Here is a 13,784-nt window from a genome sequence, read left to right as displayed (position 1 = left end):
GGTTATCAACATTTGATTATAGGCTATAACGGATACAGATACTAAGCAAGAGATGATGTAAAATCAGTCTTTAACAAAAGCCAGCATTGTGGTTGACTGACTTCGCTGAAACTCTCCAGATATTTTGAGCCAAATGTCTATTATCACACTAGATAAACACTGTCATAGAGAGCTTTAAACTAGGATGTGAGTGTAATGCTGGGGGATCTATCCTGCAGGTGTGGTAAAAGCACTGGCCGATTCCTTCTATTAGCTACAGTATACTGTATGTCACCCTTCTTTGTGTACAAGCAAATAAGACAACACTCGTGATAACTTAGTTGCTACCATGGCCACTTCCCTGTATTTGACTGGTGGGTGTTAATAATCTCCCACTTGGGTGGTAGGGGGTGTGTCAGTGCACACAACTGACTGTGTGCTCTTCCCAAACATCATAGCCACCTGACAGCTGAATGAGTGAAACAAATAAGACTGAGTGGTGAAAAGCAGCCACACCTGTTTCCCATAACCCTGACGCTCCTCTCCTGGGGGATTCAGCTGCTGACTTTGCACATCCTGCATGTATACCTCTTTAATATGGACTGTGAAGCCACAGTGTATCCAAATGACCCTAACCTCGGTCACATGTTGTGATCTGTTCTTTCAGGGAAAAACCTTCACTCTTGAAAACAGCAGGCAAAAAACGGTTTAAAAGGTTTCCCTCTGTTCATTCACAGTAGGTAATTAACCATGGAAATATCTGGAAGCCATTTTTACAGTGCAGTTTCCTATGACGCAGTGATTAAAACAGTCAATTCCTGTCTACACAAGATTTATTCAGTAGACAAGACATACTAGCCACTGGACGGAGAAAAACAGCATACCTAATATTAGCATTTTCTATGTTTTTACTGCAGGGTCCCCTTTTTCCTCACAATTTTGAATGGCTAATTACCTATGCACTGTGGTACTAATGACTGGTAACTCCCAATGTTGGTCTGGGGAGGAAGTAGACAAAAAATGATATAAATGATAATGAATGCCACCAGAAGCTCTGTGATTAGTTCGTGAAACCAGACGGGTGGGTTAAAAGGTAGGCATGGCGTATTTCTATATTTGTGTCATTATCACTAAATCCCATGGCAAGACCAAGTTGAACAATGAGCTAGTCTGCTTCTCAATGCTTTCCACTTTCCCTGCCCTGTCTGGGGCACTCAGGCCTAAGCCCCCTGATTTCTACAGAAGATGTAAATCTTTAAAAGCTAAAAAAGTTTCATTTTTTTATATTAGATAGATAGATATTTTCTAAAACAGTTGGGCACTGTATATTTTAGCAAACGTGACTCAAATAGGAGTAAATGTGCAACCCCTTTGTTGGTGACCATTATCTCACATTTGGTGAGCTAGCTAGTATTCATGCCTACAGTACTGTATATGTGGGATTGACTCAAATTAATAATGTCTGGTTACAGTAAAATCCTCAGCCACAGATGTCTGTAAAACTGAATCTGATATCATCTCAGTGTTATGTCTATAAGACACTAATGCGCATATGCAGTGGGACACTCAGCACAGAAGCAAACGAAGAGAGGACATTTTTTGGTGTGTATGTTGAGCAAGTAACTTTCACTAAAATGAACAGAAATTGGTGCAATTTTCAGAGCGCCTATTATAAAGTATAATATACAGTACATTTAGACAGGGTAGTTCAGGTTAGAACAAGTGCAGGCAGCTCCAAATGGACCTGAGAAAGCAGTGGGCTGAGAGTAATCAAGTCCGGGGATAAGCTAAAACTGGGGGTTACAGCTTTGAATTTACTAATGGACCACCAGGGAGCAGCTTGCCATACAAAGCCTCTGACAGTCAGTCACATCTGTCGTGGAAGAGGAAGCAAAGGGTGGAGTCAACAGAAGCTGGAGACCACAGCCTGCTCCCTGAACCCCACACACAGCCTCCATGTCCCACAATAAAGCAGCCAACTCATCTGCTGATGGCCTTCCTTCAAAAAGAAAACACTACATGCATTTAATGTGATTAGGAGTTTTCAGTCTGCTGCTTCACAACTGAGATTTAAGATCAAATGAGAGGATCAGATGAATGCTACAGCTGTGGCCCACAGATGTACATCCAAAATTTTTAAACTTACTTTAAAAATCTTCCTTACATATAATTCCAATACCAAATAACCAGTGTGGATAATTAACAACAGGAATCAGCTAAATGTGGGCATCTACACATATATTTAATAAGGTGCTCACAAGTTGTCTTCTTAACTAAGTCATCCTTAAAGTTAACCAATCATCATTTCAAGGAGACTGACTGGAAAAATGGAAAAGTACTAAGTGAATCAAGCAAAATGAATGATGACAGTAGTTTTTTTTTAATCTTGTTAAAACATAATTTCCAAGAAAAGCCTGATAGGTTGGCATGTAACTTTAACTCCACATCTATAACACATATTTAATGTTCAGACTGGCAATGGCATTACATTAGTTAGTTAAGTTCACTTTTGTAAAAAAAAAAAAAAAAAAAAAAAAAAAAAAAAAATCAAATAATCTGATCTACCCTGTGCCATGTGGGGACAAAGCTGGAGCTATCTGAACTATACTTTCAATGACCATCCTATCTTCTTGGCTACATCTTGCTCTCAGTTAAAGATAAAATATGTTACATTTCCACATTAATATGTCTACAAATGACCAGACCTACTGTATGTTAGATATATTTAACCGTGAAGACAACAACTCCCATGATGCCACATTACTTGACGACGTCATCAAACTACGTCTTTTGCTTTCATTGATTCGATTGAGAGACCCCATGATGGCAGAACGTACATACTGTGTGTTTAATAACCACTGAAGCACACAACCTCTATAAGGACCAGATCTGCTCAGTCTGTGCACTGCTCAAATCTATTTCTGTTTTAAGTCTATAATTTAGGTGGCTCCATTACTACATTATTTATTTAGATTATGAATCATGTGGCCCAAAGAGAAGAAACCTCAAAAGTACGGTCTTCAATTACAGCCCTCACAGCCTGTAGCCACGCCTAGAATGAATCCCCTCCTCACAAGGCCGTCTACACGAAAGAGAATCTGAAAATGACACAGTGAAGGAAACTGGCATCAGTGCTGTTTTTGTCACAAAGCCCCTCCGCACACTTGTGCTCTGCTAAACCCGCAACACCAGGCCAAGGCCACATGGGCTCTAACCATATGTTATTAAGAGTCAAAAACCTGCACAAATTTCTGTTCCAAACACAACACCAAAACTAACCTTTTGCTGGCTAGGGTGTCTTCAATCAGTCAATTTGGCTGTCGAGGTGACTAGTTGGACTGAAAACCTGCACACACATGGTACCAAACGGCACATGTTTGGAAGCTAATCTGCTTAGTTTGCAACAATGTGTTGTTTATCAGTTCCCTGTGTTGAATTATGAACCAATGTTTTGTGGTTACAGACAGAAAAAGTATGGTATGAAGAGGACTCAGTAAAAGTATGTGTTGTGTGTGTAAGCATGACAGAGATAACACTGGTGGAAGCTAAAGAGACACATACTAAAGCTCAATGAATCTGCCAGGACAATTACTTAGCCACTATTATCTTATTCTGAAAATGTGTCCACTGATACATGGCAAGAAATAGCAGTACAGAAACACCAAAGCTACATTCGAGGTCATTTAGAGACACAGTCTCCTTTACATAGTTCATCCACTGACGAGTACAAAGAATTTTGGAACTGTAAAATGTACAACTAAGTACATGTCTCATTTAAAAATAATTATATTTGCTGATTTATCATTGCTGAATATCTTAATCTGTCAAATACTGATATCAGTATTGCTGCAAGGATTAGTAGGTAAAAATGCCCTCAAAAGATTCTCTGGTTTCAGCTCCTCAAATACAAACATTGCATGTTTTCTTAATCTTCAACTATTGTAAGATGAATATGTTCAGGTTCTGGACTGCTGGTTGATAAAACAAGACACTTTGAAGACGTTTCAGCATTTGCTGATGTTTTATACACCAAGAGGTTATTAAATGAGCAGTAAAAATAATCATTACTTGCAGTTATGCATTGACAAGGTGGCCAATGACAGCTCTGGGAGTATGTCACTTTTTGCAGTTAACAGTGCAGGAAAGGTTTTATGGTCGTTTTAGAAACTGCTACTATGGCATATCTGAGAAGCTTTTATTGCCCTTGCATTCGGGAAAAACAAATGGTGCATTCCTGGGCAGTATTTACTTTAGAATCCATCCTTGTTTGTCTCTTCTTTTGTCTTAGCGGGCCTGTCATGTATTGTAATCCCAGCTCAGGACTGGGGTACAGCAAAGCTTCCCAGCTGCACTGCTCGGGACAGTATAGACTGGAAGGTGCTCCGGCTGGCATGCAGCCCAACTGCAGGTCAATACTTCCAGAGACTCTGCGACTGCAGTGCCTCCCTTGAAATATGTCTTCATTTCCCCCTGCCACCACTCACGCCCAAAGCGACGAGGTCTGCGCTGCCTCTCATCTCCTGTATCACATAACATTCATCCCCCATCTGTAACCAACCACTTGGCAAACTTTCCACAAAGGAGCTCCTCTGTGCTCACCATAAGTGACACCCAGAATACTCCATTTCGCTGCTATTTTTGGCCACCACGAATCACTGCTGCTCCTCGGTGCTTATATCCCTCTGAGTGGGAGAGAGCAGCCGGTATTTCCCCCCACACTCCCTGAGCATTGTAAGCTAAGTCAAGATGTGACACGCTGCAAGTACCGTTAGCTAGAAAATGTGCGCATAATTACCATTAAATCAGTGCTGAGCCTAAAGTTATCTCCTGACCGAGTGGACTCACTTCAACTGGAAATGTAATTTGAGTTAGCTTGTATGTGACTAGCAGTTGCTTTATGTGGCATAACTGAACATAAACTATTGTTATTAACATTAAGAAGTTCTAGTGAAATGGCAAAGACAAGCGACAAACGAGGTATGGCTAACGGTGAACTGACGCCAGCAGCTACTTTGCTACCGACGTAATGTTAGGATAACTGTCCACAGACAAGAACCGTTAGCTCGAATAAAGCTAGCTGCCTTTGAACGGAACAGCCCCTTTCAACACAACGACGATTCGCCGGTTTTGGCGTTTTGTATCGGTGACTAACGGTCGAGCCATCGAGAAGCTCCACTGCAACTTCTTTCAGTCGCCTCAAAAGTAGCACGGGCAAAATGACAAAGAAGCCGATAACTCACAGGTGAGTCCGTATAAGCTGAGAAGTGCTGTTAAAAGTCGCAGTCCGTTCACGTTAGGTGGGAAAGTCCTCCTGAGCGGCGAGCTTTTCTCCATGATTCCTGTCTGTCTGTGCGCTCTCGCACTCTCGGATCCGTCCTCCCTGTTCCTCGCCCGTGCCTGCTCTCTCTGACTGGCCCGCGCTCCTGGGGAGCTGCTCTCCATGGCGACCGATCCGCGTGGGCTGTACCACTTTTGCGGGGCGACAAACACAAACACACGTCGCCTACGCACGCACGCACGCACGCACACGGTCCCAGTGTTTGATTTGATTTGTCCCACTTCAACACTGGGCCCTTCTGAGGTGTAAGCCCTGTTATACACTAATATGATAACATCATTAGTTAAGGTAACTTGGTGGTATTCGTTGGGGCAGCAGCAGTAGTGTAGTACTATGAAAACTGTCTTTTTCGAAACATGAAAGCTTCCAATGGAGGTAAATACATTTTATAGTTTCTGTAACTGGCAGTACACTATAACAGGCCTACTACTTGTAGTAGTGAGTAGTAGTGTATTAGTAGTACAGTATTATTAAAGCAAGAGAAGCAATACCACACAGCAAAAATACAAGTCCTGCATTGAAAATATGACTTAAGTAATGTACTATTCACAAAATATAGTGTCAAAAAATAAAAGTATCCAGTGCACAAAAATTGACCTTGTTATTGTCAGCCATAGCAGCAGTAGTAGTTTGCCTTAATGACACTGAGGCAAAGTGAGCAGCTGCCTTAAAGGCCGCAAAACCTCAGAGAGCTCCAAAGGCTCCAGGTGTGGCAATTAGAAAATTGTAATTGATTAAGTGAACATTTGTTTAGTAACCAATACAGGTTTGTCTTGTCCTATCTTATCTTGAAACACTGATCTTTGTGCGTACTCTCTCTTTCTCTCTGTTAAAAAGAACAAAATAAAAGAGAAGTTTTGTTTGGATCTGCTGGGAATCCCCTTGTGGAAACTGGAATTGCATGCACAGTAAACTGCAATGAAACCATTAATTGCAATAATAACAGTTTACTTCTTAAGCATGATTGCATTCTGCACAGCAGTGACTGAACAGATGAAAGCTCATTGTCTTGCTCAAGGAGACACAGAACCTCAGTTTTTTGGCAGGTCCCACGGGTGTTGTGGAGATAGACGGGTTACACTGCAGTCTCTCTAACCACCAGGTCCAGCCTATATATAGATGGAGGTTTTGAACTGTAAGTTGATATAAATGTTTTCACTTAACACATTTGGAAGCTCTCTCAGACTCCTATAGCAGATTCAATCAGTCAGTCAAAATATGATTATAACAGATTTACAAGTTTACAATGTTATAATGAACAGAAAACCAACATGATGATGATGATCAGTGGTTGTTGTGTTGGACATTGTTGAGGCACATATTTTGTAGGCAATGTGTAACCAGGGTTACAAAGGTATTCTAAAACTGTGAGGGAAAACAAGGAAGTGAATGTGAAAGTTAATATAAAGCCCAGGAATCAGCTACTGTGGGACAAAACAGTCACATACGACTAAAGCACTTGAGAAAATGTGTGTTCTCACCAGATTCAACACAGGCACGCTGTGAGGACTCTGTCCTGAAACAAAGTGGTAATGAAACACTCTCTTGCATTGTTCTTTTCTTTGAGATAATTACAGCTTTTACACGTTCAGGAATCCGGCGTTGTGTGCAGCGCGGTGTTATTATCATGCTCTGTAGCTTGAACTGATAAACATGCTCCCTCAGCAGTTTCAGGCGGACATCATATTTATTCACTGAAGATAAGCAAAAATGCTTCTTTCGATGTGATTCCCTCACGTTGAGCTTCCCATTTCACTCTGCGGCGGCGTCTTCATCGCCAGCATTAGTGTCCTTATCATGGGACGTGAACTCTCCGGGGTGCCTCCATCATCTCCCGCAAAATTTAACCCTCTCCCTGCGCTACAGCCCAGCTCAACCGTGATTAAAGCATGACCCATGATGTGTCACCACACTGTACCCCCTGCCTTTATACCCTCTGGTGGTTTATTTATATCCTCAAAGAGCCATAAATCCCCAGGTGAAAGTGCTGCCCTTTTCACCGATCAATCTCCCCCCCTGGGCCACTTTGCATTGGAACAGTAAAGTCAGTGCAGAGAGCAGGCTCATGTATTTACAAGATGATAAATCACATCTTGTTTTCTTCCACAATGCATCTAATGTGTTAATGATATCACCAATTTAGGTGAAATAGTTTCAGTGAGACTTATTGCACACCACTGGCATAACTGCACAAATGCTGCATAAACGCTCAAACCCCCTCAGTAGCACTAAATACTTTATGAGCATTTATGGCCCATGACATTTGTGATTGTGGTTACCTCATTGAGGTTTTATGCTACAAAAATACTCGGTAAGCGCCATTACATTTTCTTCCAGGCAGGCACGGCTGCACTGGCACCACCTCCCCTGTGACCAGTGGGTGCACATCCACACAGACTGTCTGGGATATTTGGTTTTACAGTCTGTGAAAACAGCCTTTGTTAAACACAACATTCCTCACTAGTCACATTGGTGAGCCAGTCCTTGCACACCTCAAAACCTCCCACCCCCCCACCTCCCCTGTAGCCACTCGCATGGTCCCATCCCCTGCCAAGGCTTGACCATCGAGAGCAGGGAGAGGTCACCTCGCTGCTGACGCCACACACTTGTGTTTGCAGCTCCACATAGGTCTTCCCCATAATGAGCTGCCTCTGAAATGACCCTCTGCAGTTCACACTGACCTTTGGAAGCCATACGTGAAAACAATTAAGACAACGTGCCAGTTACAGAGCATATTCTCACTACTGAAGAGTAAGGCTTCTACAGTGAGTATTCGGTGACAGAGCTGCAGGTTAGGTGTATATTTTTAAAGTGAAGTTGGCAACTGTCCCCAGGATTTACCACAGTGGGAAAGCACTCACATAAGCGGTGACAGAAATGAGTGTTGTACTGTGTCTGTGTGCATGCTGCTTTTAAGATAAAATGCGACAACAAGAAGCAAATGCAAGTATATGCACCAGGGAAGATATTCACGTTAAAGCTTCTCTAAAAATATGGGGTTCCCATTTAGTCACAGCCATAAACACCACAGAAAATTGTGTAGGTCATAACTATTGTAATCAAAAAGTGACTTGAAGAAATACATTTCAATTGACTGGAAATGGAGCTGCAATAAAACAAATAAATAAATTATGCTGTAATGGATGTTGATCGCCATCTACTGGAATTAAAGGATAGGTTCATACTTGTTCAAGTTCGTCTTAAAACAATAATCAGAGTTCAATGTGAATATTAAAGCAGGTTTTCCTCTGATCATTCGTTCTGTTCATACCGTGTGCGTCCAGGTTAAGTGATGGGGGACAAATTCCACAATCCTCCATCTGTGTAAAAATACCATCTTAACTTCAGCTGCCGTTCTTTATGCTGATGAGAGACAGGCCGTTTGTTTCCTGCTCTGTGACAGTGTGGAAAGAGGTGACACTAGAGATGAAGTGATGATGAGGGAGGGCTTTGAGAAATGGCCTAAAAGCTCTATAGGAGAGCGTCAGGACATGGGTAATTTGCAGTGAAGGTAGAGTTGCTGAGTGAAAAAGAGAGATACAAATAAAAAGGAAGGCAACACTACCTTGAAGATGTTCTCAAAGGTACACGAGTGGGAACCAGTGGGAAATTAATCCTTTTGGGGGTTGAAATTTGTGTGTTGGACATATTCATACATCACTACAGAGTAACATTTACAAAATGTAATATCACTACCTGATTGGTTGAAATCCACAAAGACGAATTCAGTCAGCCAATTGTGTGGTGTCTCTGGGCTTTAAGGTGTTTACGAAGTGGCTTCTGGTCACTTTGGTAAACAGAATATCTCCCAAGATGACCGCAGGGGACACTCTGTTCACATCCCATATGTAACATCTGTTCACACCAACAATTCGGTCAGAACAAATCTGGCAACTCTCATTCTTTGGCAACTGTATGGACATGTTGTTTTCTCTCCATTTTTAGCACTGGTTGAATGTTTTTCCGTCATTTGGATCAACGCAATGTTACAAAAAAAAAAAAAAAAACAAGCCTGAACAACACAATACTGAATATAACCCAGTAGCCGCTAAATATGTATCTAGTAAACAGGAAATGAAATGCTGGGCTTCATTATCTGATGCTATTGCAACATGTGAAGACCAAAAATAAAAAGGTTTATGTTTTTTATACTGTTTTTTGTCTTTATTGCAGTTAATTTTGAGAAAATATAACACAATATGATGCTGGTCAAGTCACAAGACAATAAACAGTGCAGAGAAAACACAATCCTATTCAAATAATACCCTTAAATGACCAAACATTTAAAAACATGGTGCTGAGTCGTTTTGTGTGATTCACTCTTTCAGCACTGCTCTTTATGTGCAGATGTAAGTACATGAATTTGAACGCAGTGTATTATGAATGAGACATAACCAATTACAGAGCCAAACATATTGCAGAGTCCAAATGAAAGAAAACATTGTAGTGATGATAAAAAAAAGTTATTTACTTTGAAAGCAAATAAACATTTTTTATGCTTTCCTTTGTTTTTGGATTGCTCTGGTTATTTGTTTCAGTCCTCTCTCAAATATGCCTCAGGCACTTCTTCCTCATCGCTACTATTCTGTAAGGATGCAGCATATTGTGTCATCCTTTCAACCTCCATCACTTTGGCCTTGACCATCTTCTCATTGGCATCCACTGAAAGTTTCTGTGCCTCCTCCACCTGCGACTGGGCCACCTGAATGTTTGTCCTCACTGTGATGGACGCATGTTCAGCTCCTGGACACACACAGATGCAAACACACACTCTGTCAAATAGCTGAAAAAAGTTCAAAGGTTGCCATAACACCACCTCAAGTTCAGACATTAGGTTTGGTCATGAAGAAGACACTCCTGTCCATCATCTCTATTTGGTTATACACAAAAGCCTACGGAGTGACAGCAAATGATCCATACACTGTCCAAAGTGTAACACTGACAGCAGCTCAATGGGACAGACACCACAGACGACAACATACAAAGCTTTGAGAAGATGATTCACAGCAAAACACTTCAATTCATCACAACAAGAGCCCGGAGAAAACCTGCCTCAACATTACAACCACAACATCCAACTATTCAGTCTTACAGCCATGTAACAACACTCAGACATGTTGTTTTACACACCTGAGGTGTATGCCACCTCCGCTGCCGTTTCACACAGCTTGACTGCGCTGACCCAAGTTGACTCAAAGCGCTTGCATTCATCTTGTCTGTCATTAACCTGTCAGCACAGAGAGAATTATTCAACCCAAGTCAGATCAAACACCTGTGCAACTGTTTTGTTTTGTAGGGTTTGTACGTCTGCTGTCACACGTATGGTGTCACAATCAAAAAATGAAAAGAAAAAAAGCTCTGCTTGGGTTTGTTTAAGTACAAGCCTGATTCCACAAAAGTTGAGACGCTGTGTAAAACATCATTAAAACAGAATGTGATAATCCTTTTTTAAACATATACTCAATTGAAAGTAATTGTAATTGATTTTTGTAAATATCTGCTTATTTTGAATCTGGTGCAGCAACATGTTTCAAACAGGTCAGGACAGGGACAGGAGCAACAACAGACTAGGAAAGTTGTGGAACGCTCCAAAAACACCTGTTTGGAACATGTAAAACAGGCAAACAGGTCGATCGGTAACAGGACATAGTATCATGACTGGGTATGAAAGGGGCATCCTGGGAATGCTCATTCACAAACAAGGATGGAGCAAGGTTCACCACTTGGCGAACATATGATTGGATAAAGTATGTTACTACATGGACTCTTGGACTTTGCAAAAGACTGCATTATTTTTTTATTTAGGTTTTACACAGCGTTCATGACTTTTTTTTTTTAAATCGGGGTTGTACTTTTCACCAAAGAGGAAAACATAAACTAACCTCTGCACGCTGGCTAATGATCACCTGCCAGATTGTATCCTCTTCTGCTGGAGTAAGTTTTCCCAGTGAGTCCAAATAGCGTCTTTGGAGAGCAATGAGTGTGTGCACAGCCTGTTAGCAAAAAGAGGGAAGGCATACACAGTCTACATTTAAAAATCTACTGATGGCAGAGTACCCAGAGGAGGACTTTCCGGAGTATAGACAATTTTCCGACTATTGTAGCTGAGATATAGGTCTAAATTATCCCTTCCACAAGCCAGTGTTTCTGGAAAGAATTTTATTTCGCAACCTTGAGTACCACAAAGTGAGTTTTTTTCTTTATGACTATACTTAACAAAATCCTCAGCAGTTGTATACAGGTCTGTTAGACATTGGCTTGTCTCTACAAACTACATCATGCTGCGTGTGGACATCTACAGTGCTGTACCTTGCACTCCTGACCTGCTCTGCTTTTGTCCCTGGCCTATTGTATTTCAAAAGAGGCTGAAGGAAAAGAGAGAGAGAGAGAGCTTTTTTTTTTTGCCAAAAAGCCATTTTCTTCCAAATTCCTCAGCTTTCTCATCCATCTCCTGTTTGATGAATCAGCCAAGGAATTGGAAATATGAAAAATCAGTACATTCACTTTTTGCAAAAGCTCAAAAAACCAACCAAAAAACCTCAAGCTGTTGCAAGTGCCACTCTTCAGTCACAATGTATATTCTCATATGTAAAATAACATTCTTTGCATCCTCCATCATCTCTGCCTGTTTCAGGACAAAGTGTGGCGTTCTGACTGAATTAACTGCCCATGAAGAAAATATGTGCTTTCTATTTTTATTGTTGTTTGCTTTAAACTATGGTGACACATGCAATAAGTGCTCCTACAATACACATACTGCACCTGTACATAATCTTTCTAACCCTGATTAAGGCAATACCACATGATGAAAAACCTTACTTTTGAGTACTCTGTGATGGCATCTATGAGAGCCAAGGTGGCCTGAGAGAGAAAAGTGCTTGAACTGTCTGTTACCACAGAGGCTGCTCGTCTGATCAGAGAGTCGTGAGAGAGGTTTTCAGCCTACAACAGAGACACAGAGATGAAACAAGGAACAGTGAGACGGTAAAAACTGAAGATGACTGCAATTAGATAGCTGCAATTTCCACATGACTCTATCTCGAGTACGTGACAGGCTAACCTGTTTGAAAGGTATCGCACACAGCCCACCGCCGACGGTTAAAGATGCAACACCTGTGCACAGGATATTCGACCATTTCCCCGGTTTATGGACTGCAGGTTTTCTGCCGCTGAACAGGACACGAGCAGAACTCCTGGACAAAGCGAATAACAAGGTTCATCTCAAGACAGTCCAATCCCATTAAAAGCAACACCTTTACAGAAAATAAACTAATAAACTAATGCTAATGAAGAATGAAAATGAAACAAAATGCAAACGAAAAACAGGTTTGACATGTAACGTTTGTCTGACAACTTCCGGTTGTCTTTATAGGTACTGCTATGAAACAAAACATGTTCGTTTCCCCACACTACAGTCAACAGTGACATTTAGTCTTTAAGAGCTTGTTGCTTTAGTATAGCGTGTAAAAATTAAAATACAAATACTGTCAGTTTAACGTCACCTAACTATAATACACCCACTACCTGAGAAGACGGAGGCAGGTTGTTACCGTCCTCTGCGTTGCCATCTTGGTCCGCTGCATGAAAATGTTCGTCTCACTGAGCAAAGGTTCCACTGCTGTGGAGCTGTCACAGACTTAACACTGTTGCCCCCTCGTGGTGACAAATGCAACAGTATCCCAGTATTTACCAGGCGTTGCAGCAGCACAAGGAAAGAAATATTTACATACACAGAAAATGCAAACAGAAATAATTAGAAATAAATTAATGAAAAAATAATTAATTGAAATAAAAAAAGAAACTATACAAAAAAATGTACAAGGCATCTCAAGCAAAGTGAAGTGGTGTTGTCAGTCACAGCAAAGTATAGTATATGTATATGAGTAATATGACATCATCTACTATAACAGCATACACCAGAATAGTTTATATTACAATTAAGTAATTATAATTTGTGTTTGTCTGTATTGATATAAATATAAGATGCAGTGCAATAAAATCAAGAAAATATAGCAGATTATAATACAGTATGATAATGCATGAGATATTAGCTATTAGGTGAAATATAGTATTGCAGTATAATGCAGTACATATAGTACTCCATAAATAATAAAATATAATTATACTGTACATCACTCAGTATTATCTGTCATACCTACTGCATCTATGCATTACCGTACAACAAAAGTATTAAAGTATCTCTGGTTGCACATTGTGTGAAAAAATACTGTTTGTAAATACTGTTGCTCCAGATAAGAAGAGGCTGACAGAATGTCCCCATGGTTAAACAATAGCACTGTTAATGTGATAAAACTGAACAATCAAGCAGCTGAAAGAAAATGGAGGAAAACTGGGCTCCAGTTCACCGAAATATAAACATAGAAGCCATGACTGTCAATAATAAAGAAACACATCTGGCGAGAAAGGATCACTTTTCCAAGGTTATTACAGAGAATGCTGGGACCTA

The 13,784-nt window shown here is 40.8% G+C and overlaps 2 protein-coding genes across 3 annotated transcripts in view; both read right to left on the bottom strand.

Moving 5' to 3' along the window:
* Positions 1-5,346, bottom strand: part of nectin3a (nectin cell adhesion molecule 3a) — a 32,295-nt gene extending 26,949 nt beyond the window's left edge. For both annotated transcript variants that reach the window (XM_041940961.1, XM_041940962.1), the window contains exon 1: positions 5,220-5,346. In XM_041940961.1, the coding sequence (XP_041796895.1) occupies positions 5,220-5,313 (94 nt within the window). In that variant the 5' untranslated portion in view covers positions 5,314-5,346. The remainder of the gene's footprint in view (positions 1-5,219) is intronic.
* A 4,120-nt stretch (positions 5,347-9,466) lies between these two features.
* On the bottom strand, positions 9,467-12,903 carry LOC121609195 (diablo homolog, mitochondrial-like). Its single transcript, XM_041940769.1, has 6 exons — positions 12,842-12,903; positions 12,378-12,510; positions 12,137-12,259; positions 11,200-11,310; positions 10,448-10,544; positions 9,467-10,060 (listed from the first exon to the last, which is right to left on the bottom strand). Exons 1-6 carry the CDS (start codon positions 12,898-12,900, stop codon positions 9,852-9,854), a joined length of 732 nt encoding a protein of 243 aa, XP_041796703.1. The 5' UTR covers positions 12,901-12,903; the 3' UTR covers positions 9,467-9,851.
* Positions 12,904-13,784: the final 881 nt, after the last annotated feature.

The sequence above is a fragment of the Chelmon rostratus genome, chromosome 7 (assembly GCF_017976325.1).
Source record: "Chelmon rostratus isolate fCheRos1 chromosome 7, fCheRos1.pri, whole genome shotgun sequence".
NCBI classification, from domain to species: Eukaryota; Metazoa; Chordata; class Actinopteri; order Chaetodontiformes; family Chaetodontidae; genus Chelmon; species Chelmon rostratus.
The sequence above is the reverse complement of the archived record's forward strand: the minus strand, read 5'-3'. Positions and strand labels throughout refer to the sequence as shown.